Below are 24048 nucleotides of genomic sequence, written 5' to 3' on the forward strand. Positions count from 1 at the left end.
CCGCCATCAAACCCTCGCTGCTCCGTCCAACTCCTCCATGTCTATATGTGTTGCCTTTTCCTTCCACGAAAAGCTGCAATAGGAAAAAACCCATGTCCATTCTTCATCTCTCCGTCTTCTTCCCTCCATGCAGCCATCATTCCTTACCTCTACGGCTCCTTCCCTCCTCGTTGCTGCTACATGCACGTAGTCTTCTTCCATCTTTCCGCCGCCGGACCTGCACACATACACAACCAATATACAAATCATTTGACTTTTCTTCTATTCATCTCATTTGTATTTTGTGTATGCTTAGGGTTAGTTCATTTAACCCATTCGACCTTTTTTATTTTTTTTATTTACATTGTATATGCTAAAGGTTAGTTTAATTTCTCATTTCATTTTAATATGTATATGCGTTAGGGGTCAAGGTTTATGTATCTTTCATTTTTTGAAATTCGATTTTGTCTTGATTTTTTTTATTTGGATTTGTTTTAATTTGATGTCTTGATTTTTATTTTATTTTTTATTTCCTTTTTCTTTTTTATTTTTGATTTGATTTTTGTTTTACTTTTTTTTTTACTTATGATTTTGAATTTTTTTATTTTCATAAGAAAAACATAAAAACATTTAAAAAATCTAAAAAAATTTAAAAATTAAAAAATCAAAAATCTTTTTTTGTGACTTTGGGATTAAGAATAAAACAAACTAAAAAGGGATTTGCGCTAATATATTAAAATTTTGACGTGGCCCATGGCCCATTAAAATTTCGATTTATTAACCTTTTTAATTTACTTTTGTCACATTAAAAATTTAGTCTCTTCATTTTTACCATATTAAATTAATTTCCCAAGGAATAATTAAATTGTTCATCTAAAGTTCCTTGGTGTTTTTTCGTGGTAAGTAATTTCTCTATTGTCAAGCGCGATTAATGTTTTAAAAATTGCATTGGCGATAGGAGAAAGATAATTAATTCTAGATCTCGGTTATTGGATGAAATCATTTTTAAATCTAGATGCATTACTTATCAATTAATTCTTCATGGGATTTAATTGCTAAAACATATTGCAGTCTTGATCATTCGCATTTAATCGTTCATGATCGTCACTATTCATCACGATTGTAAATTCGCTTTGGATATCTTGTGTTTGTTCAGTCTATGGTTAATCGAATACAAAGGCACTAGTCTAAAATCATTTCTATCCCGTGGATGTGTCTTGTGTTTGATCTATTCGTCTTAGTTGACCAAGATTTGTCCTAAATTCATCAGGTTTTCCATCTTCAAGTCTCCTAGAGCCTATATTCCACAGGTTATTCTCATCCATTCACCTTAGGGACTACCCCCCTTGACTTGTCTAGGAGAGAGTCTAAACGGAGTGAGTAAGGATTAGAGTGACAGCCCTTACTCTGAGCATTGTCGCAGTGCCTAGACATTTTGTACGACAACATTTTTTGGCACCGTTGCCGAGAACCAATTTATTGGACCTTGGCTTTACGACATTCATCTTTCATCTTTCTATTATTCATTTTAGTCGGCAACGCCAACATTTTTTGGCGTCGTTGCTGGGGATAGAGTTTTTTTGTCCTTGGTCCTCACGACATTTTTCTAATCATCTAGTATTTTTTGCCATTCATTAGCCCGTCAAGCGGCACAACATTTTTTGGCTCTGTTGACGGGGATAGAATTTTTCTGTCCTTGGTCCTCACGGCATTCGCCCATCATTCTTCTCATTTCTCATATCTCATTCGAGCCAGCAAAGACAACACTTCTTGGCGTTGCCACCAAGGACCTATTAATTGGACCTTGGCTTTACAACATTTCATATCATTTTTCTAGAGTCATTTCATCTCTTCATTTCTCACCATCCTAACTCTCGTCATCTCTCATCTAATCCTTTCATCTTCACTTTCTGCACCTGGACATTCTGGTTGGCTTCCTGTTTGGGTGGCAACTCCACTTATTCATTCATTTAATCCTATACAAGGAGCCCTCCCTGGATATCCATCTGCCTCTATCCACTAATTTTTTCGGTTTCACCTTTAGTCTCTTTGTGAGAGATTCATGCTTAAGTGGTGACTCCACTTCTTCCATTTCTTACAAGAATTTGCTTCTTGTAGATGTTTTGATTTTCTTGAGCAGGGATCTCTCTCTTTGAATCCATTTGGCCCATTTTTTTCCCATCATCATGGATTATGACGTGTTTGCTCCTTGTCATTTTACTAATATTCAAGGAGATCTACATGGCTATCCTCCTTTTTTTGGTGACGCCATCGATGAATTTCCTCCTTTTCAAGGTAACAATGTTTTTACTGCCGAAGCTCACCTTCAAAATGTCAGCCTCTGTATAAACAACTATCTCCCGTATTCTAAATATGAAGATGTGAAGATGAAGATTTTCATTCTTACCTTATTTGGAGATGCTTTTGATTGGTATGTTAATTTCCCTAATAACACTTTTGATTCTCGACAATCACCCATTAATGCCTTTGAAGATAGATATGGAGATAAAGACAAAGTCAAAGCAAGAGATGAAGTAAAGAAAACTATAGAAGTTGAAAATGATTTCAAGGAGTTAATTTAAATGGTTAAAAACATACAGCTAAATCAGGCTCAAGTAAGCAAGAATGCAAAAGTTAATCAAACTCAACTTATTAAAGATATGGAACTTAATCAAGCAACATTAACAGTTGATCATGCCAGGGAAATTAATTCTATGCAAAGCAAATTATTAGCCCTAGAGGAAAAGATGACGATCATGGAATTCAATCATTCAAATCAAGTAACTGCCATGAAAGCAAGTTATCAAGAAGAAATAAGTTTGATTCAGAACAGATTGACAACTATGGATGAAGAAATGACCATCATGAGATTCGATTACAATAATCAATTAGCTACCATGCAAGCAAATCATAAGAAAGAGATAAACAATATGCAAAACTGCTTCATGGGCATGAAAGCAAAGAATGATAAAATTATAAAGGACATGGAAGCTGGTCAGATATGTCTTCAGAATAGGTTATTGACCATGGAGGAAAACCATGCCAAGGAAATCAATGCTATGAAGGTTGAACACTCTAACTAGATGGATGCCATAACAATACAGGTACAGAAATTTCAGCGTCAGTCAGAGGATGAAAGAAACAAGGAAACATCAAGAGATCATAAGCCTCCCTGTCTGCTGCAGCAAGCTCCATCTTATTATGAGGAGGTCATTTGTTCCATTGAAAAGTGGCTAATTGAAGGTGACCCAGATAAAATGGAAATTGATAAGAATCAGGTTGATGCTTACATGTTTGATCCACCGGTCATAACAGATCAGGGTCATAAAGAAGCGCAGGTCACAGAAGTCTTGAACATTCCAAATTTTCCATATGAGCGTTTTTCGGATCAAGAAAGAAGTTGTCAGGCCAGGGTAACTCCACATTGAACAAGAGAGAAAACTGAGTGATTTATTCATTAGGTAACTGATGTTTATATACAAAAATAAAAACGGATCAGTTCATCTTCTAGATGACTGTCCAGTTCACCCATCCGTTTCGGATTAGGTGTCAACATTCCCCCCCTTAATCTGAAGGGATGTTGGTGAGTCCAAGCATCGTTCTGAATCTTTCAAGCTTTTCTCTTCCAAGCGCTTTGGTGAAGATGTCTGCAATTTGCTCGTTTGTGGAACAATGACGGAGATGGATTGTTTTGGCCTCAACATGATGTCGGATCAGATGATATTTAGTATTGATGTGCTTAGTACGATCATGGAACTTTGGATTCTTGGCCAACTTTATTGCAGATGTGTTATCAATCATGAGTGGAGTTGATTGTATTTGTTTTACCTGCAAATCTTCAAGAATTTTCCTGAGCCACACAATTTCTTTCGTTGCTTCAGCTGCTGCCACATATTCTGCTTCTGTTGTGGAATCTGCTGGTACTGATTGTTTGCATGATCTCCAGGAGACAGCTCCTGATCCAAGACTCATAGCATATCCTGAAGTAGATACCCCAGTTTCTTTGTCTCCATCGAAGTCTGAATCAGAGTATCCAATCAAGTTGAAGTCGTCCACCTGTGTATACTTGATTCCAAGGTCTTGAGTTCCCTTCAAGTACCTTAGAACTCTTTTTGCAGCAGACCAATGTCCCTCACAAGGCTTTTGCATAAACCTGGAGAGGATTCCAACTACAAATGAAATGTCAGGTCTGGTAGTAGTGAGGTAGATGAGACTTCCTACAAGCTGTCTATACTTTGTTGCATCCTCAAATTCCTTTCCTTCAATAGATGTGAGCTTCAAGTTTTGTTCCATTGGAGTAGAAAGGGGATTGCACTCTGTCATGCCAAATCTGTTTAACAAATCTCCAATGTATTTCTTTTGAGAAAGAAATATGGACTTTGGATGTTGGGTTACTTCAATGCCAAGATAATAATGAACATAGCCCAAATCAGTCATTTCAAAAAAAATTCCTAATTCTTTCTTTATGGATGCAATATAGCTTTCATTGTTCCCTGTCATTAAAAGATCATCTACATATACCACAAGATATACAACTGTTTTGCCAACTTTCTTGACAAATAAAGTTGCATCATCAAGATCAAAATGTTTGAAGTTGAGTTTCAGAAGATGCTCAGTTAGTTTTTCATACCAGACTCGTGGTGCTTGTTTGAGGCCATACAAGGACTTCACCAGTTTGCATACTTTGTGTTCATGTCCTTTCACAGCAAATCCTTCAGGCTGGGACATAAAAACATTCTCTTTTAGATCTCCATTCAAGAATGCAGTTTTTACATCCATTTGATGGACTTTCCAACCGTTCTGAGCAGCTAGTGCAAAGAGTGTCCGGATGGTGGCCCATTTTGCTGTGGGAGCAAAAGTTTCCTCATAATCGACCCCTTCCTTCTGTGCAAAACCTTTTGCCACAAGCCTAGCTTTGTGCTTGTCAAGTGAGCCATCAGCTTTATACTTGTTCTTGTAGACCCACTTGCAGCCAATTGGTTTGGTTCCAAATGGAGGATCAACCAGCTTCCAAGTGCCATTCTTTATGAGGGCATCATACTCCTTCTGCATCGCTTCTTTCCATTCATCATGAGAAGCAGCTTCTTTGAAGGAAGTTGGTTCAAAATCTGTAGACAAGTTCAATTCACAATCATAAGTAACATCCATATCAACAGGTGAATTAGAGTTATCTACATTACCTCCATCTTGTCGGTTTGTATTTCTGGTTCCTGTTTTTCCAATTTCATCAGGATGAACACTTTCAAGTGTCTTTGTCAGCCACTTTGGGGGACCTTTCTGAGATGGTCCAGGCTGTTCTGTTGATTGAGTTGGGACTGAATCAAGATTAAGTCTCCCAATTCTATCAATTACATCACGTAAAGCATCATCCGTTGTTGGAGTGTCATGCAGGGGAGATTGTTCTTCAGAAGAAGATTCCACATGTTGATCTAGTATAGGAATCCCCCCTTCAAGATGTGGAATCTGATTATCAAACTCTTGGAATGATTTCGGTTTTGTGAATCTATCCAAGTGATCAAGTTGCCGCTCAACAACACTGTCAGATTTGGATGATTCAAGAAAAATGACATCTCTAGATAAAACAAACTTTTTATTTACTTCATCATAGAGGCGGTATGCTTTAGATGTGTTTGAATACCCCAGGAAGATACACTTACGACTTCTAGCACCAAGTTTGTTTCTATGTACCTTTGGTATTAAAGCATAACAGGTGGAACCAAAAATCCTGAGATGTTTTACCGAAGGAACATGTCCATACCACAATTCATAAGGAGTCTTGTTTCTTATAGCACTAGATGGACATCTATTCTTTATGTATGCAGCACATAGAACAGCATCAGCCCAAAACATTGTCTTTACATTTTTGAAGAAAAGCATGGATCATACCATATTCAAAATTGTTCTGTTCATTCTTTCAGCTACACCATTCTGTTGAGGATTATAAAGCACAGTTGTTTGATGTTTAATCCCATGTTGGCGAAGATAGTGTTCAAATTCATTTGATGTATATTCTTTTCCATTATCAGTGCGAATAGACCCAATATGAGATTGTGCATCATTTTCAATCCATTTATGAAAATTCTTGAATGTTTGAAAAGCATCAGATTTGTTCTTCAAAAAATAAACCCAACACATTCTGGTGTAATCATCAATAAATGTCATGATATATTTATTTCCATTTGCAGAAGGAACAGGCATTGGACCACATAAATCTGAATGAATAAGTTCAAGCTTCCTATGTGCTCTTGAATGTGAATCATGAAAAGATTGTTTGCTATGCTTTCCTAGAATGCAAGCATCACATTGTTTATGTTTTCTAGGAATTGTAGGCAAACCAGCAACACCATTTTTCTTCAACAAGCGGAGACTATCATAGTTTAAATGTCCAAATCTAGCATGCCATAATAAACTTGATGGAAGTGCACCTTCTTCATGATGAGAAATATATGAGAAATGTTGTGCATGAGCAGAGGTTCCTTGCAGTTTAAGAAGTCTTTCTTCTTCTATACCCCTCATGACAAGTGAGTGGTCAGATGCCTTTCTTACCTCAAGCTTGCCATCAAACATGTGAATGGAGTGACCTTGCTAGCGGATGTGGACCAGGGACAGCAAGTTTCTCTTGAGCTGTGGGAGATATAGAACATGATCCAGAAGAAAGTCTGGAAGACCAGGCAGTTTAAGCCTGATTGTGCCAAGCCCTGATGGCTTGATTTTTGACTGATCTGCAAAGTATACTGCTCCATCAACATTGTCAGTGAAATCTTCAAAGAAATCTTTCCTATGAGTCATATGATAGGTTGCTCCTGAATCAAGCAACCAGTCATCTTTCGAAGAAGCAAGTGAAGCATTAAACAAATCTTCATTTACTCCAATGTTACATTGTGCCTCAATATAGTGAGCGGATTCAGGTGCTTTACCTTTGTCTGTGTCATCAGTTTTACCTTTCTGCTGATTTCTTCTCTACTCAACTTTGTCCCATGGTAGCTTGCATGTAGAAGCATCATGTGATCCATTTCGTTTGCAGCGAATGCAATGCAGATCTGCCTTTTCTGCTTGAGGATGTCTGCCCCCCCTGCCTTTGAAGTATCTTCCTCTTCCTCTTCGTCCACCTCTTCCTCTTGTAGAATCTTGAGCAGGATGCTTTTCTTTATGAGCAAGGCAAACAGTCTCTTCAGAAGATTCAGGGACTGTTTTCTTTCCAAAGGCTTTCTCTCTTTCAGCAAACTTTTTCACAAGAGTGTCAAAGGTTATATCTTTAAGATTTCCATTTGCTTGTAAAGACTCAAGATAATTAGAGTAGGTAGGATAGAGTGCTTTGAGAAAGGCAATAAGAGAGATATCCAGCTCAACCTTAGTGGATTTAATATCATGCATTATAGACTTTATTTCAGATGCAAGAGCAAGAGGATCATTATTTTTCAGTTCAAGAGTGAAGAGTTTAATCATAAGCTGAACAACTTCAAGTGCAGAATGTGTATCATAGAGTTCTTTCAGCTTTTGTAAAGCTTCAAAGGCAGTGGAATAGGATGAAATATGACGACTTACTTCCTCATTTACAGATGCTGCGATCAATGCATAGGCTTTGCTGTTCTTGTTTTCCCAAATGACAAGTTCTTTATCTGATGTAGGCTGCACAGGGTCTTTGTCTTCTTCTCCGACACACACTCCTTTCCACAGCTCATTGTAGATGAGGGTGTGTTTTACCATTCGAGACCATTCTGAATAGTTCTCCTTGCCAGTGAGAACTATTCCTACCATAGAAATGATTGAATGCATTCTGTAAAAAAAGAATATCTCTGCCAAAAAACTTCTGTTGAGAAAAAAAACTTATATCATAGCCTTATGCATTTAATTTCATCAGCATATCATCAGCATTTCTTATATCACCATTTCTTTATATCACTGCCACAATATTATGTTTTGAAAAAAAAAAAAGGGCGCTCAAGATATCTCTTCAACATATATCACTGCTACAATATTATGTTTTGAAAAAAAAAGAGGGTGCTCAAGATATCTCTTCAACATATATCACTGCCACAATATTATGTTTTGAAAAAAAAGAGGGCGCTCAAGATATCTCTTCAACATATATCAAATAACTTGTTCCGCTGCTGGATGACAGCTTGCACATTACAAACGTGTTATTCAAAGAAACAAGCCTCAAAACACCGTCAGGCACCACACCACAGCCTCGACTTCGTTTGCTTTCCACTGTTTGGCAATGTTTTCTGAAAGCGGATCATTCAACAACGCTTGGATTGGGAGCACTCAACAACGCTTGGATGCTCAAGCAGCTCTGTCCTGAGGCATTTAATATGCGCAGGCTTATTATCGGGTCCTCTGCTATCCCTAAAGCCGAAAAAGGGATTTAATATATATAGCTAAATACCAAATATTCTCAGCTCGGCAGCATTTACTGAAAGTACCATACTCTGTAAAGCAGCGGCGGCATAACAGACACATCACCCAATGTTATACAAACACATCCCGACTCCCACAGACCAGAATGTGGAAAATTATTGAATTCTCCAGTCAAACTGAGGCATAGATAGTGCGAAATATGGCAGAGGGTAACGGCACGATGCACGATTTCAGAAAACGATTTTGACAGAAACGAAATTTATCAAATCTTGGAAGCCAGAAATGGACTGGAGTTCATCTTTGGACATATATGATGAATATGAGAAGCTCGTTATACGAACGAATACTCCCAGGATTGTGATTGATAACGCTGTGTGTAAAATGCAAGAATTCATTCAAAGTGGCAGAGAAAAACGATCTTACAGTACATTCAAGATCATCACAAGCGCTTCACGCCCGGAGAGAAAAAAAAACTAATGAAGCACAAACAAAGTCTCAGCATTCATGCAAAGGAGCACCCGTTAGTATGAACGACCGTTCAGAGTCCACCTTCATTGCCCTGCGGCTATGCAGAAGGAGAACGCTCAGGGAATGTCAGGACAGAGGCACAGAGAATGTCAGGACAGAGGCACGGATGCGCAGTGAATGTCCAGGCAGGAGTTACAGCTATTTTAGGGACTGGGACCTGAGCTCTGATACCATGTCAGGCCAGGGTAACTCCACATTGAACAAGAGAGAAAACTGAGTGATTTATTCATTAGGTAACTGATGTTTATATACAAAAATAAAAACGGATCAGTTCATCTTCTAGATGACTGTCCAGTTCACCCATCCGTTTCGGATTAGGTGTCAACAGAAGTTGTACGTCAACCGCATCATCATCAACATCACAACCTACCACAAAGAAAAGGCACAAGAGAAAGAGAATGAGAAAGCGGTTTGATGCATCTGATGACTGCGAGAAGCTTGATTTTAGGATAAGAAAAAGTCCTACCGTATGCAAGATTGGACATGGCACATCTAAGAAACAGCCAATAGATTTGCCTAAAAGCAGGCAAATGCTCAAGATACACTACATTGAACACATCTTATGCCATGGGGCATCCTTTGTATTGTATTCCTAACCCTACACCCTTTTTATTTCAGTATTTTATTTTTTAGGTAGATGTTTTTCATGTTATTAGGATAGTTAATAAACGAAGAGCTTATATCTTTCCTGTGCTTAACGTTATATGATGATTTTTGGATGGACGTTACTTATGTTGTGTGTTGCATGGATGCAGATTCTGGAGTCTCACATTCCTCCGGTGCAGCAACGTGTCCCAAAGTAGAGCCAAATGTTGACCACTACGTGTCAATGACCCATAGCAGTACACCCCCTTTTTCCCAAAAGGGATAACGCTTGACCGATGTGTTCGTGTTGTACAACTATCATCATCAGTTTCACTTCCAAGATGTTATGTAAACCCTTTCTACATATGTATAATGTAAATAATCTCAGCAAATTTGTGTCGTGTATGCAATTGCCTAGATAAACCTACTTTTCTGGTGACGATCTACATTCCAAGAGATTTTTTGTCTCACCGATCCATTCTCGGATGGTCGGCAGAGTTTTCCTTCAGTCTTAACCCAAAGCCGGAATGGATTTTGTCACTGGGATCTTCGGCGAATCCTAGTGTTCTAGATTGAGTCTATGTAAAAGTGATTTGGGAATAATCCTAACTATTTGGTCAGGTTATTTTATTACAAATTGCTTGGTCTGTTGGATTATATTTTGTCGCAGAAATGGGTAGTCTGTGAGGGTCTATTACAAATGGGTTTTCCCCCTTATGATGTAAAAAATATGAAAATCATGATGTACAGTGTCTTGAGGGGTGGAAGAATAATTTATCTCCTCATAGGTTAATTAATTAAATTTTATGGCCAAAAATTAATTAAAATCCAAAGCCAAAAATTTAATTAATTCTAGATCCTAGGTAAATTTAATTCCTCCAAAGGCAAATTTCGTTGTTCCTTACAAATTAAATTTTAAGAGGTCCAGGGACTAAGGCAAATTAATTATTTTGATAAATTTTAAGCCTTTGATCCCTAGGGTTAAGTCAAAATCAAAATTTTGGGGAAATTAATTCAAAAATTTAATTTTTGAATTAATTAAAATGCATTTAATTGAAAATTTTGAATTTCCCCAAATATTTAAATATTTCGATGGATAAGATTAAAAGAAATTTTAATCCTCATCAATGGTTGAGATTGCTTTGACGAGGATCATTCGAACTAGCCGTTAGAGAATTTATCTTTAAATAGGAAGTCATTTACATAGGATTTAGCCGAGAGAAGGAGGTGACAGCCGGCGGCGGAGAGGGAGAGAAAAGGGAGGGGGAAAGGATAAAAATACGCTCTCCCCCCAATTATTCACCCACTGGAGAGAGCAAGAGAGAGGAGCGTGGAAGAGCTTGAGGAGCATGCAAGGGAGATTGAAGCTTGAGATTGAAGGCCAAAGAGGTAGGATCTACGCTCTAATCTAGCATTTTTGTTTTTTTACGTTCATTGCTAAATAATAATAATAATAAAACTCTATTTCCCTTTCCCATTCCTCCATTTTTTTGCAAACTCAACTTCAAACATCATGGCTATATGGCTTGGCATTTTCTTCTTGTTGGTTTCTTTTTTGGTTATTATGGTGTTGGAGAGTAGAAGAAGGAGGGTTGATCATGATGAAGAAGTGGGTTATAGTGGATTTGATAAAAACCCTGGAGAGGAGTACCTTGGTGAGGAGGAAGAGAGTGGACATGATGAGGCCCCAAAAACTAAACAAGACCAAACCCCAATGTGGAAATATGTCTGTAGGCCTAAAGGAGGGAAAGGGGGTGGAACCACTAAATTTACATGCAACCATTGCATCATAACTTACACAGGTTCATAAACCCAAGCCAGAAGGCACCTCTGTGGGAAAAGGCCATGGAATGGAGATAAACCAATAGGAATCAAAGCTTGTGTAAGTGTGTCAGCAACATATAGAGCCAAATACATAAGGGAAGAGGAGGAAGCCCAATACAAATCTAAAAAATCAAAGGGTTTCTTTGAACATAGCTCACAATCACATGCACAAAGAACTCCTTCAGCATCCTCCCATGCCAGTGGATATGGAGGCACATGAACAAACATCTCTTTAAGGCGTAGAACCATATCAGATTTCCTTGACGAAGGGTGTAGAAATGATGTGGATTCAAAAATTTACCGATTTCTCTATGCATGTGGGATACCATTCAATGTTCTTCGCTCACCTTATTGGCATGAAACGGTTTCTGCCATAAATGATGCCCCCAAAGGATACGAGAAACTTGGGTATGACAAGGTTAGAACCGTTGGACTTGATCATGAAAAAGCGAAAATATCACATTCTTTAAGTAGAATGACAAATTCTTGGACTGAGCATGGGGTGTCCATTGTATCTGAAGATGGACAAATGTAAAAGGCAAGCCATTGATAAGTGTTCTTGTTGTGTTTGTTAGTGGTGCCATCTTCTTTTCAGCAGATGATCACTCAGAGAAGTTCAAGACCAACATCAACATTGCAGAACCATTACTTGAAACAATTGAACATATTGGGAATTAAAATGTCATCCAAGTCATCACTGATAATGCTGCTAATTGTAAGGCAGTGGGAGCAATATTTTAGGATAAATACCCCAACATATTTTGGTCTGGGTGTTTGGTTCACACAATGAACTTTTGATGCATGATATTATTAAGAACAAAAACCAACAATACAAATGGATTGGTGATTTGTACAAGAGAGGCAAACAAATGATAAAATTTATTACAAATCATAGCAATACCCATGGGCTTTTTCGCAGTCACTCAAGATTGGAGTTGTTGAAGATTGCAAAGGCTAGATTTGCTAGTTATTACCTCACCTTCAGGCGCCTTTTGAAGGTAAGAGAGTCATTAGCTAGCATGGTATCAAGTCCACACTGGCAAGTATTAAAGGACAAAGCTACAAATGCAGCTAACAAACAAGGTTTTGAACAGGTGCAGGAGACCGCCCTTGATGGTCTGTTTTGGGCACATAGAGGCAAGTATTGCAGTTCACCAAGCCCATCTATAGCATGATTCGTTTTGTAGATACAGATAAACCAATGGTTGGGGAGGTGTATGAGCAGATGGATACCATGTTGGGGCAAATAAAAGATATTGTTTAGGAAGATGATCCCAACTTGTATACATTGATTCACAATTATGTGTGTACACGATGGAATAAACTTAATGTTCCACTACATGCCTTGGCATATATCCTTATGCCAAAATACTACTCTCCATCTTGGTTGGGCCAACCTGCACCTAGGGGTGGGGTTAGGATCAAACCCCATACAGATCCAGAGGTATGTAAAGGATATATCAAAGCATTAGACAAGTTGGTACCTGACAAGGAGGAGTGTGCTAATCTGCATCTTGAATTAGGCAGATACTTCAGTTGCATTGGTTTGTTTGGTTCTTTGCATGCAATGGAAGATAGAGACAAATTTGATGCTCGCACATGGTGGGAAGCATATGGCAGCATGGGACTTTTGCCAAAATTGGCAAAAAAAGTTCTCTCGCAGGTTGTAAATACTTTTTCTACAGAGAGGTGTTGGAGCACCTATAGCTTCATACATAATGTGAGAAGAAACAAACCCAATGAAAATCAGGCAAAAAACTTGGTTTATTTGCACTACAACTTGAGGTTGTTGAGTCAATATTGTGATCGGCCTTATGAGGATCCAACATATAAAATTTGGGCCAACCACCCAGAGGACGATAATTTGGAGGATGGCACTATACATCTTGAAGAATTGGAAGCGGAACTTTTGAGAGATGATGATGAAGCAACAACAACCATGCCACCCTCACCATCCAGTAGTAGTGCCATTGCTCGAGTTCCAACATCTTTTCCTTTGTTTCCGCCACCTCCATCTACATCCTCACATGGAGGGCATGTGCCTTCTGGTTCTAGTTGTGTGACTGTGCGGGAGGAGACTCCTAGGAAACCACCAATACCAAGGTCACCTGCTCATAAATTAGACATTTCTCGTGGCGGCAAGAGGAAGCTATAGATAATAGATTTACTTGTCTTTTCTAGTTTCTGGTAGTTTTTAATTTTATAATTGTTGACTCTTTCATATTTATTATGATATTTTTTGTAAACAATATATGACAATTTAAGTTTGAAGTTTGAAGTTGGCAATTATAACTCATTTGTAATGAATTATGAATATGATGCTTCGTGAAACTTGAAAGTTGTTTCATTTCATTTCATTTCATGTTAGATATTCTTTGTTGTAATGGTTACTCATAGCTTACAAGTATGACTTTGGTGATCAATTATTGGGTGACTTGGAAGGAAGGGTTTTGACTGTAGTTTTGTTTCCTCACCTTAAATGGGGGTTAATCCTCAATTCGAGTCCCATGGGATCTCCCCTATTGGCCTATGGCTTCAAAAAGGGCACTACTTGGGAAACCCCGATTTTGGTAGCACAGTTCCGTTTTTCCATTTCACATTTTTCACTCCCCTCTGCACATACAAGCCTTATTTCATCATTTTCCCTCTCTGGGTCCACAAGGCATTGGTACACCCCCTCCCCTTGTCCACATGTCTGGGTTGGGTTTGGCATTATTGCCCCGAAGGTTGATGTAGCTAAAAGAACGTTAAAAGCATATCATGGCCACAAGCAAGAAACAAAAAGAAAGAATATCATAAAATGCAAAAGATGGTGGGGACATTTCATATAGAACATGGGCAAAAGCCAAACATGAGCTCTACCCATTCATCATGGCCATCACCCTGGTTCCTAGGGCCCTTGATTGCCCCACACATCTATTGATTTTTTAGTGCAATTAGGGTTAGCACAATATTTTTGAAATTCTGATAATTACTTTTGAAGCAAATTTTCTTTCAACTTATTCCAATATATCATTCAGCTATTATACTTCAAAAATTCAACAATAAAGAACAGTAGAGATCACGATGTAGAAAAGAGAGACAAGTTTTACCCTGGAAAACCCACTACAGGGAAAAACCTAGCAACCTTTTCAATAGAGAAATTCTTCTTGTTCAATGAGAGACACACCTAGACCTATGGTCAAACCTAGTCTTCTCCTCCAAGTCAAATCACCCAAATTGATCCTACACTTCGCTCTTGATCCTGCACTTCCAGAATTTCGGCCCTCATGTAATAGCCAATTGCCCCAAAATTTTGACCCTGCAATAGTTGCCCTAGTAGCCCATAAAATTTCAGCCCCCTGCAACAATTGCCCCAGAATTTTGACCCTGCAATAGTTGCCCCAGTAACCCATAAAATTTCGGCCCCCTGCAACAATTGCCCCAAAAAATGTGAATCACAAAGAGAGAGATTTCTTCACACGTGTGAGTTGCTAGAGAGAGAGAGAGGAAAGAGAAAATTCGGCCTTCTTCTTTGTCCTTCGCTCACTTGCCTAGAAACTATCTTGAGAGAGGAATGTGAATTGCCCAAATGAGGAGCTCGAGCTACCTTTATATAGTAGTCTGTCTAGGGTGAATGAACATGTCTCTTGGCTAGGGCTGACTTGACTTGGAGGGAAGTCGACTTGTCACTTTTGGAGCCAAAATTTTCATTTCAAAAATTCAATTTAGATCTTTTAAAAGTCGCAATGGGATTTTGACTCAACATAAATTTTATTTTGACTCAAGCATTTATAAATATGATTTATAATGATAAATATAATTACATCAAGTGACCAAAAGTACATTATGAAGACTGACCATAGTTACAAATTCAACACTCCCTCTTAACTAGGGAGGTATTCATAATCATTGTCATAGATGTTATCAAATTGAACAAATTTCTCTAAAGAAAAAGGTTATCCATTATTACCAGCATCATCATCTATCATCAACATCTACTAGCAGCCATATCTGAGGTGGTACCAAATGCATGGCAATGTCATCAGCATATTTGGACTCACTCCTCTAGAGTGATCGATACTCAAATCCCATGGCCACCACCTAGGCCAAAATGCCAAAACCCTCAACTAGAAAGCACTCACTCACCCTTCCTGGTGAGCACTCTCGGCCAAGACCTCACTCAACCCCTTCCTAGTTGGTGATCAAGTCTATATGTTGAACTAGACCTCACTCCACCCGACCTGGTATGTGACCACAATCCAAGACCTCACTCCTTCCCAACCCGGTGTGTGAACAAGGTCCAGATGCTGAAGAACCTCACTCCACCATGCCTGGTGTGTCATCAGGGTCTGGGACCTCACTCCAGCATTTATGGTCTGTGATCAGGGTCCTCCAAGAGACACTCACTCAACATTGCCTATTTTGGGTCTCTTGGACCCATTCTCCCTTTTGGGAGAATGTCCATCCGTGCTGCAAACAAATCAACACTCCCTCTCAACGAGAGGGGTGATCTCCACAAGCCCCAGCTTGTCTCTGAAGTACATGAACTTGTCCCTCAACAACAGCTTCATCAGAGCATCAGTTGTCTACTCATCGGTGGAGATGTACTCGAGCCTTATTGCTCTCCTTTGCACCATGTCACAGATGTAGTGGTACTTGATCTCAATATGCTTTGACCTGTCATGGAACACGGGATTCTCTGAAAGCTTCACACAACTTTGATTATCGCAATGTATCACCATTGGTTCCAACTCTTGGCCGAACAATCCTGCAAACAACTTTCGAAGCCATACTGCTTCGATACAAGCCTCATTGGCTGCAATGTATTCTACTTCAGCAATGCTAAGTGTGATCGACCTCTGCTTCCTGCTCATCCATGATAACATAGCGGATCCCAAACTCAACCATACTCCCGAGGTATTCTTCCTATCTTTAGCACTTCCTGCCCAATCAGCATCTGTATATTCCTGAAGCTTTACATCCTTCTTTGCAACATATCTCAAGCCATAGTTCACTGTACCACGGAAATATCTCAAGATGTGCTTTGTTGCAATCCAATGCTCATGTCTTGGTTCTACCTGGAACTAGCTCAAGGTGTTCACAGCAAAGCATATGCCTGGTACGGTGTTAACCAAATACATCAACATGCCAATAAGTCGCTGATACATAGATGGATCTACCAATCTGGATTCAGAGCCTCTTAACTTCTTCAAGTTAGTCACCATAGGAGTCACCATGGATTTGCAATTCATCATACCGGCTCCAAAGTATCTCTAACACATACTTTCCTTGACCAAAGAAGACTTCACCAAGTTTCTGCCATACTTCTAATCCCAGGTAATAGTGCATCAACCCAAGATCCTTCATGTCGAACTCAGAAGCCAACTGCTTCTTACATTGAATGATAAGAGGCTCAGCACCTATCAGAAACAAGTCATCAACATATAATAGTAAGATCACAGGTGCATTCCTCACAACCTTAAAGTAAAGGTTTGGATCAACTTCGCTCTTGGTAAATCCCAGTCTCGTCAAATAGTTGTCTATATGAGCATACCAAGCTCTTGGAGCTTGCTTGAGTCCATACAAGGCCTTTTTCAACCTACAAACATGAGACTCCTTTCCATATACCTCAAATCCTTAAGGTTTCTCTATGTACACCTCTTCCTCAATCAAGTCATTGAGGAAAGCAATCTTCACATCCATCTGGTGTAAATTCCATCCAAACGCAACAACAAGAGAGAAATGATGGATCTAATGGAGGTGTACCTGACAACTAGAGCAAAAGTCTCATCATAGTCTTCTCCCTCTTTCTGGGAGAATCCTATAGCAATGAACCTCGCCTTGTATTTGTCAATACTACCATCTGTAACATGCTTTATCTTGTAGATCCACTTGGAAGTCACTACTGACTTCCCTTCAGGCCTTGGCACAATTTCGCAAGCATCTTTCTTCATGATTGATTAGTACTTCTCATTCATTGCTTCCTTCCCCACTTGCTGACTAGTTGCTTCTTCATACGTGGAAGGTTCTTCATTAATGAATTTCGTCATGAGAGCTGCATAGCTAGAGAACCTCTTAGGTTTCTTCACTTCTCTAAATGTGCCATCAAGAATTGCATGTCCTTCTACCTCTTCCAATGTGGATCTACGCCATGTTGGTCTCTTCTTGATCTCTGGAACTATAACAGGTTTTGTTGGATCTTGAGGCCCTTCTAGCTTTCTCGTACATTCTGTCCAACTTGAATGTTCTTCTCTTGAGGCCTCCTGCTTTACTTCATCCAAGGAATCTACAAAGACTTCCTTAGACCTCCATTATGCCACTTTCTCATCGAAGGTGGCATCATGGCTAACCTCAATTCTTCGTTGTTCTAGAATGCAAATTATGTAGGCTTTTGAAGATTCATTATATCCAAAAAATATTCCTTTCTTTCCTAAAGGCTCAAGCTTGTTCCTCTTATTGTTGGGAACATGAATATATACAGGACAACGAAAGACTTTCAGGTGCCTAACCTTCAGCTTCCTTTTGGTGAAGGCTTCTTTAAGAGTCATACCTTCCAGAACTCTATGAGGACTTCGATTTTGAATGTAAACAGTTGTTTGTGATGCTTCACGCCATAACAACAATGGCAAGTCAAAATCATGCATTATGGCCTTGACAGATTCATCAATGGATTTGTTCTTTCGTTTTTCTACACCATTTTGTTGTGGATTATAGGGAACAATTAGCTCCCTCTTATTTCCAACCCTGCTTGCAGAAAGCAACAAGCTCCTTTGAGGTGCATTCTCCTCCATTGTCAGATCTCAGTGTCTTCATCTTTTTACTTGCCAGGTTTTCTACTTCAGCTTTTTTCCTAGAACTTGTTGAATACCTCGTCTTTTGTCTTCAAGAGATAGATCCATATCCTACGGGAGAAGTCATCGATGAATGTCACGTAATACAATGAACCACCAAGCGATTTTACGGGCATCGGACCACATACATTTGAATGAATCAAGTCCAAAGCTTCCTTAGATCTGTTGTCACTGTTTGGAAATGGTTTCTTAATGTTCTTCCCAAGAGCACAGCCTTTACATACACCATCGTTCTTTATTTGTGGATCAGGAACCCCTAACTTTATTTCACTTAATTCTGGCAATGCTCTAAAATGAAGATATCCATACCTTCAGTGCCATAACTCACTTGGATCTATTTCGTCATGTATTAATGCTTGATCTAAACAACTCACAAGTCTATACAATCTTCCACCACGGATCCCAATAACCCTAGCATCATTTATACTAGGGCCCTTTGATCACACAAGTACCCATCCACAAAAGCAAGCCTATCTCCTATATCTTCTAAACAAGAAACAGAGAAAATATTCTTTTTCAAACCTGGTACATAAAGGACATTGCTGAGATGAACGTTACTACCAAATTCCAGCTCTATGGATGCCTTTCCAACTCTTTTGATTGCATAGTTGTTATTGTCGCCCAATTAAACCCTTTGAGACAAATTCTTCTCTGTCATGCCTGAAAGATTACCATGCTCTCCAGTCATCTGTCTTGATGCTCCACTGTCTACCCGCCACATGTCATCATCATCTACAAAGGAACCTATCAAGGCAGAATAGTAGAAAAAACCTTTTTCACCTTTGGGCTTCTTTGGTTTTTCTTCTTCTTCAACTTTTGTTGCGGAAGCATGTTGTTTCCTTTTTCTTTTCTTGTTAGCCATATTAGGACAATCTCTCTTGAAATGTTCATATTCATGACAACCATAGCATTGTATCTTTGATAAATCTTTCTTCTTCTTAGAGGAAGGAAGTCCCTTTCCTGGCTTCTTATGTTGAGGTCCTGTTGTCGCTCAAATTGTACAGGCACTGCAACAACCACTCAATGCGAGCGCTGTCACTCTGATCCCCGCCCATTCCGTTCTAGTTGTCTCCCAACATCATGCTATGGGGGGTAGGCCCTATGGAAATGAGGTGAAGGAAAGCAAGTTGGGAACCAACTTGTTTGGGAGACACGGATGAGTGGCCTAGCTTCTTGGTTAAATTTCGCAAGATTAATGATTAGATTAGATTTTAAGTATGAGACCAGTGCCTTATGAAGTCAAAATTCTTGCTTAATGTAAATTAATGCCAAGTAACCGGATGGACACCCACTGCTTGATATGATAGACTAACCTATATGGGATGCAAGTCCTAAGAGCTAGGTGTGATGCAAGAATGTTGGTAAATCTTAGATTAAATGCATATTTTAAGTTTAACCTCTCCCTTAACTATTTTGAGAAATAGAATTCAGAGTAGGTTGTGGGATGGCAGCCTACGGGAAGCAGGCAAAGGCCTGATTAACGATACCTCCCCCTGTGTTCCAACCACCCAGTGCCTCCAGCGCTACAGAGATTGTGGCTCTGACGACTGCAAGGTCACTGTGTTAACCACTAACAAGGGATTAATCCCTCAAGCTAATCGGAAAAGGGTTGCCCTAAGAGTCAATCAACCTAGCTTATGCTAGGAGGTAAGTTGTTAGTGCAAGCTAGATCCTAGAATGCTCGTGCAAAGATGATGAGTGAGTTAAGATTGTTTAAGAGTTTAAGTACTCAAATTATGATTACTCCTTATAACAACAGTACTTAATAACAATTAGAGGACAATCTTAATACAAAGTAAATGCTTAAGGATAAAAGTGCCAATGAATCAATCCACAAGATACTTAGAATAAATCATCCAATTTGTCAATTAGCCAATGATTACACGATGCCAATAAAATTTACTGAAGATGTCCTTATCACAATGTCAATTAGATTCCAAGTGTCAAAGCAACTTAACCAACCACAAAATCAGAAATTAAGAGCTTAAATGTACGAGTGCTTTAAGTGTAAAATTCATAAATCCTTGTAACTTGGAGCAAGACAAGCAAGTGTTAGATCTCAAGTATCCAAATCAATAGTAATATTTCATAAAATTCCAGCATTTATTAGACTTATGACAGTAGCAAGAAAATCACTTTAGATCATGGAATTTATCAAATATATGAAACAAAAAGAATTTTGAATGATTTGCAGATGTAAATTTATGAATTTAGCCCACTTTCAAAATGGAGTTTTCAGTGATATGTCAAATCTAAAGTAACTTATTACAGAAGTAAACAAATCATCAGATCAGCAAGTTAATGATGCTACAACAAATACCCAGTATGCCCAAAACTAGGAAAATTTTATCAATATTGAAAAAATCAAGTTTTTAGGGCCTTTAGAGTGTGATATTCAGTAAATATCAGATCTAAAAAACTAGTTACAACAGTGAGGAAATCAGAAAACCAATGAGCTATTAGTGCTTGAACAAATATCAAAAAATGCCCAGAACTTGGAAAAAATTGCCAAAACTAAAAATTTGAAATTTTGAACCTTTTAGGTGAATTATTCAGAAAAAAAAAAAAAATCAGATTTGACATATTCAGTTATAAAATAAAATTCCAGCAAGCAAAAAATCAGATTTATGTTAGATAACCAACGCTCGAATGGCCAAAATTTAAGAAAATTCAAATTTTTCAAATTTGGGTTATTTTGACCAAATTAAATGTGATTTTAATGCTTATATATCACTGTTAAAAATAAAAATTATAGCAGTGATAAAACAGTGAGAAACTAGAGTTCAGAATCCAGATAGCAAACCAAGAGGCCTTGGGGCCTTGTAGATCGCTAGGAAGATTCCAATGAAGATGAACACCTGAAAACACAAGCAATACTAGGGCCAAGAATGTACTAGGATTGATACACTCACAGGGCCAAGAGTGTACTAAGATTGATACACTCAGATATCTGCAGACCTATGTCCGTCAAAGCTCTCAGCGGTACCGAGTATTTCCTTACCTTCATTGATGACCACTTGAGGAAAACTTGGATCTATTTTCTGAAAACCAAAGATGAGGTTTTCTATCGATTCAAGGAGTTCAAGGCGCTAGTGGAGAATTAGACTGATAAGAAAATAAAAGTCTAGCACTCAAATAGTGGTGGAGACTATGTCGATAAGGACTTCATTAATTATTGCGCTAAGGAGGGCATCAGAAGAGAGTGGACAGCTCCCTACAATCTGGAGCAGAATGGGGTGGCAAAAAGGAAAAACAGAACCATTGTAGAAGCAGCTAGGGCCATGCTGTATGATCAGGATATGCCAAAATTCCTATGGGCGGAAGCATGCAACACAGTTGTCTACGTTCAGAACAAGACTCCTCATCAGGCATTGGGCAAGATTACTCCAGAGAAAGTCTTCACTGGGAAAACACCTGAAGTCAATCATTTCAGGATATTTGGGAGTTTATCACATTGCCGCATACCCAAAGAAAAGAGGAAGAAGCTGGATCAGATGACAGAAAAGGGGTATCTAGTGGGATATAGCGAGAACGCTAAGGCATACAGAATCTATCTTCCAGGGAGCAGAAAGGTAGTAGTACGATGAGATGTAAAGTTCATGGAGGACAGAGCTTTCAGAAGATCTTGCGAAATACCTTCCAAAGAGCAGTCGAAAGGGGATCTGTTGGTCATGCCTCTTCAACCAATGGAAATGAAGAACCCTTCCTCAAGTCAGGAAGATTCTCAAGATGAGGATGAGGAGCGAACAGAAGCACCTACTGGCAGAGGAAGAACTAGCAGATAACTTCGTACAGATTCTGCGTGATGCATAGAACTTCATCGGTGAGCCAAGGAATAGTAAGAGGGAGCGAAAACAGCCAAACAGGTATCAGGGATTAATAGCTCAAGATGGGGAGCCTGCCAGTTTCAAGGAGGCAGCTCAGCATCAGGTCTGGCTAGATGCGATGGTGGAGGAGTATAACTCCATAATGGTGAACGATGTTTGGGAGGTGGTGTCAAGGCCTCAAGACAAATTTGTGGTGGATTCAAGATGGATCTATAAGATCAAATATGCTGCAGACGGCAGTGTTTAGAGAAATACAAGGCCGGGTTTGTGGCTAAGGGGTATGCTCAAAAGGAAGGGATTGACTATGAGGAAACCTTCGCCCCGGTAGCCAAGTATACATCTATTAGGACCGTGATATTTCTTGTAGCCTAGATGGGATGGGAGATCCATCAGATGGATGTCAAGATGGCAATTTTGAACGAGGTAATAGAAGAAGAGGTATACATTGAACAACCAGAGGGCTTTGAAACTCATGAGAAGAAGTCTCATGTATGCAGACTGAAGAAAGCCTTGTATGGGCTGAAGCAGGCACAGAGAGCGTGGTATGGTCAAATAGATGGCTACTTGCAGAAGATGGGGTTTGTCAAGAGTGACGCGGATCTGAATCTCTACTATCTGGTCGTAGAGAACGAGCCACTTATCTTAGTATTATATGCGGATGATCTCTTTCTAACAGGATAATCCATACTCATTGAGGACTGCAAGAAGAATCTAGCCACAGAGTTCAATATGAAGGATCTGGGACGAATGCACTACTTCCTAGGGTTGGAAGTTTGCCAACAGAAAGGAGATATCTTCCTTGGGCAAGGGAGGTATGCTACAAAGATCCTGAAAAGGTTCGGGATGCGAGACTGTAGACCTATGGCTACGCCAATGATCACCAACTGGAAGAAGATTGATAAATCAGAAAACAAGGATGTTGATCCCACCCTATACCAACAGCTCATAGGGTCCCTAATGTATCTGATCAATACCAGGCCAGATATTTGTTTTGTTGTCAACACCCTCAGTCAATTCATGGTGGAACCAAAGAGGGCACACTGGGCAGCAGCCAAACACGTTCTCAGGTATTTACAGGGAACAATTGATTATGGGTTCTTATACACCAAGGGGAAGGATATCAAGTTGAGTGGATTTACTGATGCAGATTGGGCAGGAAGTTAAGTGGATTGGAAGAGTACCTCTGGGTACTATTTCAACATTGGATCAGGAATGACCTCCTGGTGCAGTAGGAAACAGAATTCTGTGGCTTTGAGCTCATTTGAGGCAGAATATATGGCAGCAATCACAGCTTTGTGTGAGGCCATGTGGCTTAGAAAACTGTTGGTGAACCTATTCAGAAGAAATATGGAGGCGATCAGGATCATGTGTGACAATCGAAGTTGCATCAAACTCTCTAAGAATCCAGTATTTCATGATAGGTCGAAGCATATTGATATCCAGTGTCACTTTGTCAGAGACTATGTCCAACGAGGAGTTGTACAATTGAGCTACACTCCTACAGGAGAACAAGTGGTAGATATCCTCACCAAGGCCCTTGGAAAGTCAAAATTTGACTACTTCAGGGAAAAGATGGGGATGGTAAAGAACCCCTTTCAGAAGTAGTGTGTTAGCAGCACGAATGAAGAGGGAGTTGCAGTGCAGATCCAGTGTTGGGAGAAAGGACCAGCAGCAGCACATATGCAGAGGGAGTTGCAGTGCGGATGCAGTGTTAGGAGAAAGGACCAGCAGCAACACGGATGCAGAGGGAGTTGCCGTACAGACGCAGTAGTGGTAGTAGCAAAGCCATGGGCAGCAGTATAGGATGCAGCAGTGCAGAGGATGTTGGGCAGGGAGGCTTAACATCAGCACAGAGACCAATGCCGGATGATCAGGATGATACTCAGTTAGGAGTATTACTAGAGCACAATCCTCGCTAAGAGGGAGTGTTGATTTGGAGTAGCATCGGATGTGCTCTAGCACGAAATTTGGTGGGGAGGTTGGGGCACATGAGATCTCCAATGCCAAGAAATGGTTTGGGAAGATTCTAAACAGTTCAGGAGATATTAAAATAATTAATATTTTTAATGGAGTCCCTAAGTCTAAACTTAGGGAAAATAAAATATTAATGT

General features: G+C 39.4%; 1 protein-coding gene across 1 annotated transcript in view; it reads right to left on the reverse strand.

The window, feature by feature from the left end:
• The window catches only part of LOC149263339 (S-adenosyl-L-methionine-dependent methyltransferases superfamily protein), a 252836-nt gene that overhangs the window by 102861 nt on the left and 125927 nt on the right, over window positions 1–24048 (reverse strand). The window contains exon 4 of the mRNA XM_089387669.1: window positions 15999–16337. Coding sequence (XP_089243795.1) covers window positions 15999–16337 — 339 coding nt within the window. The remainder of the gene's footprint in view (window positions 1–15998; window positions 16338–24048) is intronic.

The sequence above is a fragment of the Pinus tabuliformis genome, chromosome 6, assembly GCF_031772625.1.
Source record: "Pinus tabuliformis cultivar Carrire ecotype Pingquan chromosome 6, CPIR1, whole genome shotgun sequence".
Lineage (NCBI taxonomy): Eukaryota > Viridiplantae > Streptophyta > Pinopsida > Pinales > Pinaceae > Pinus > Pinus tabuliformis.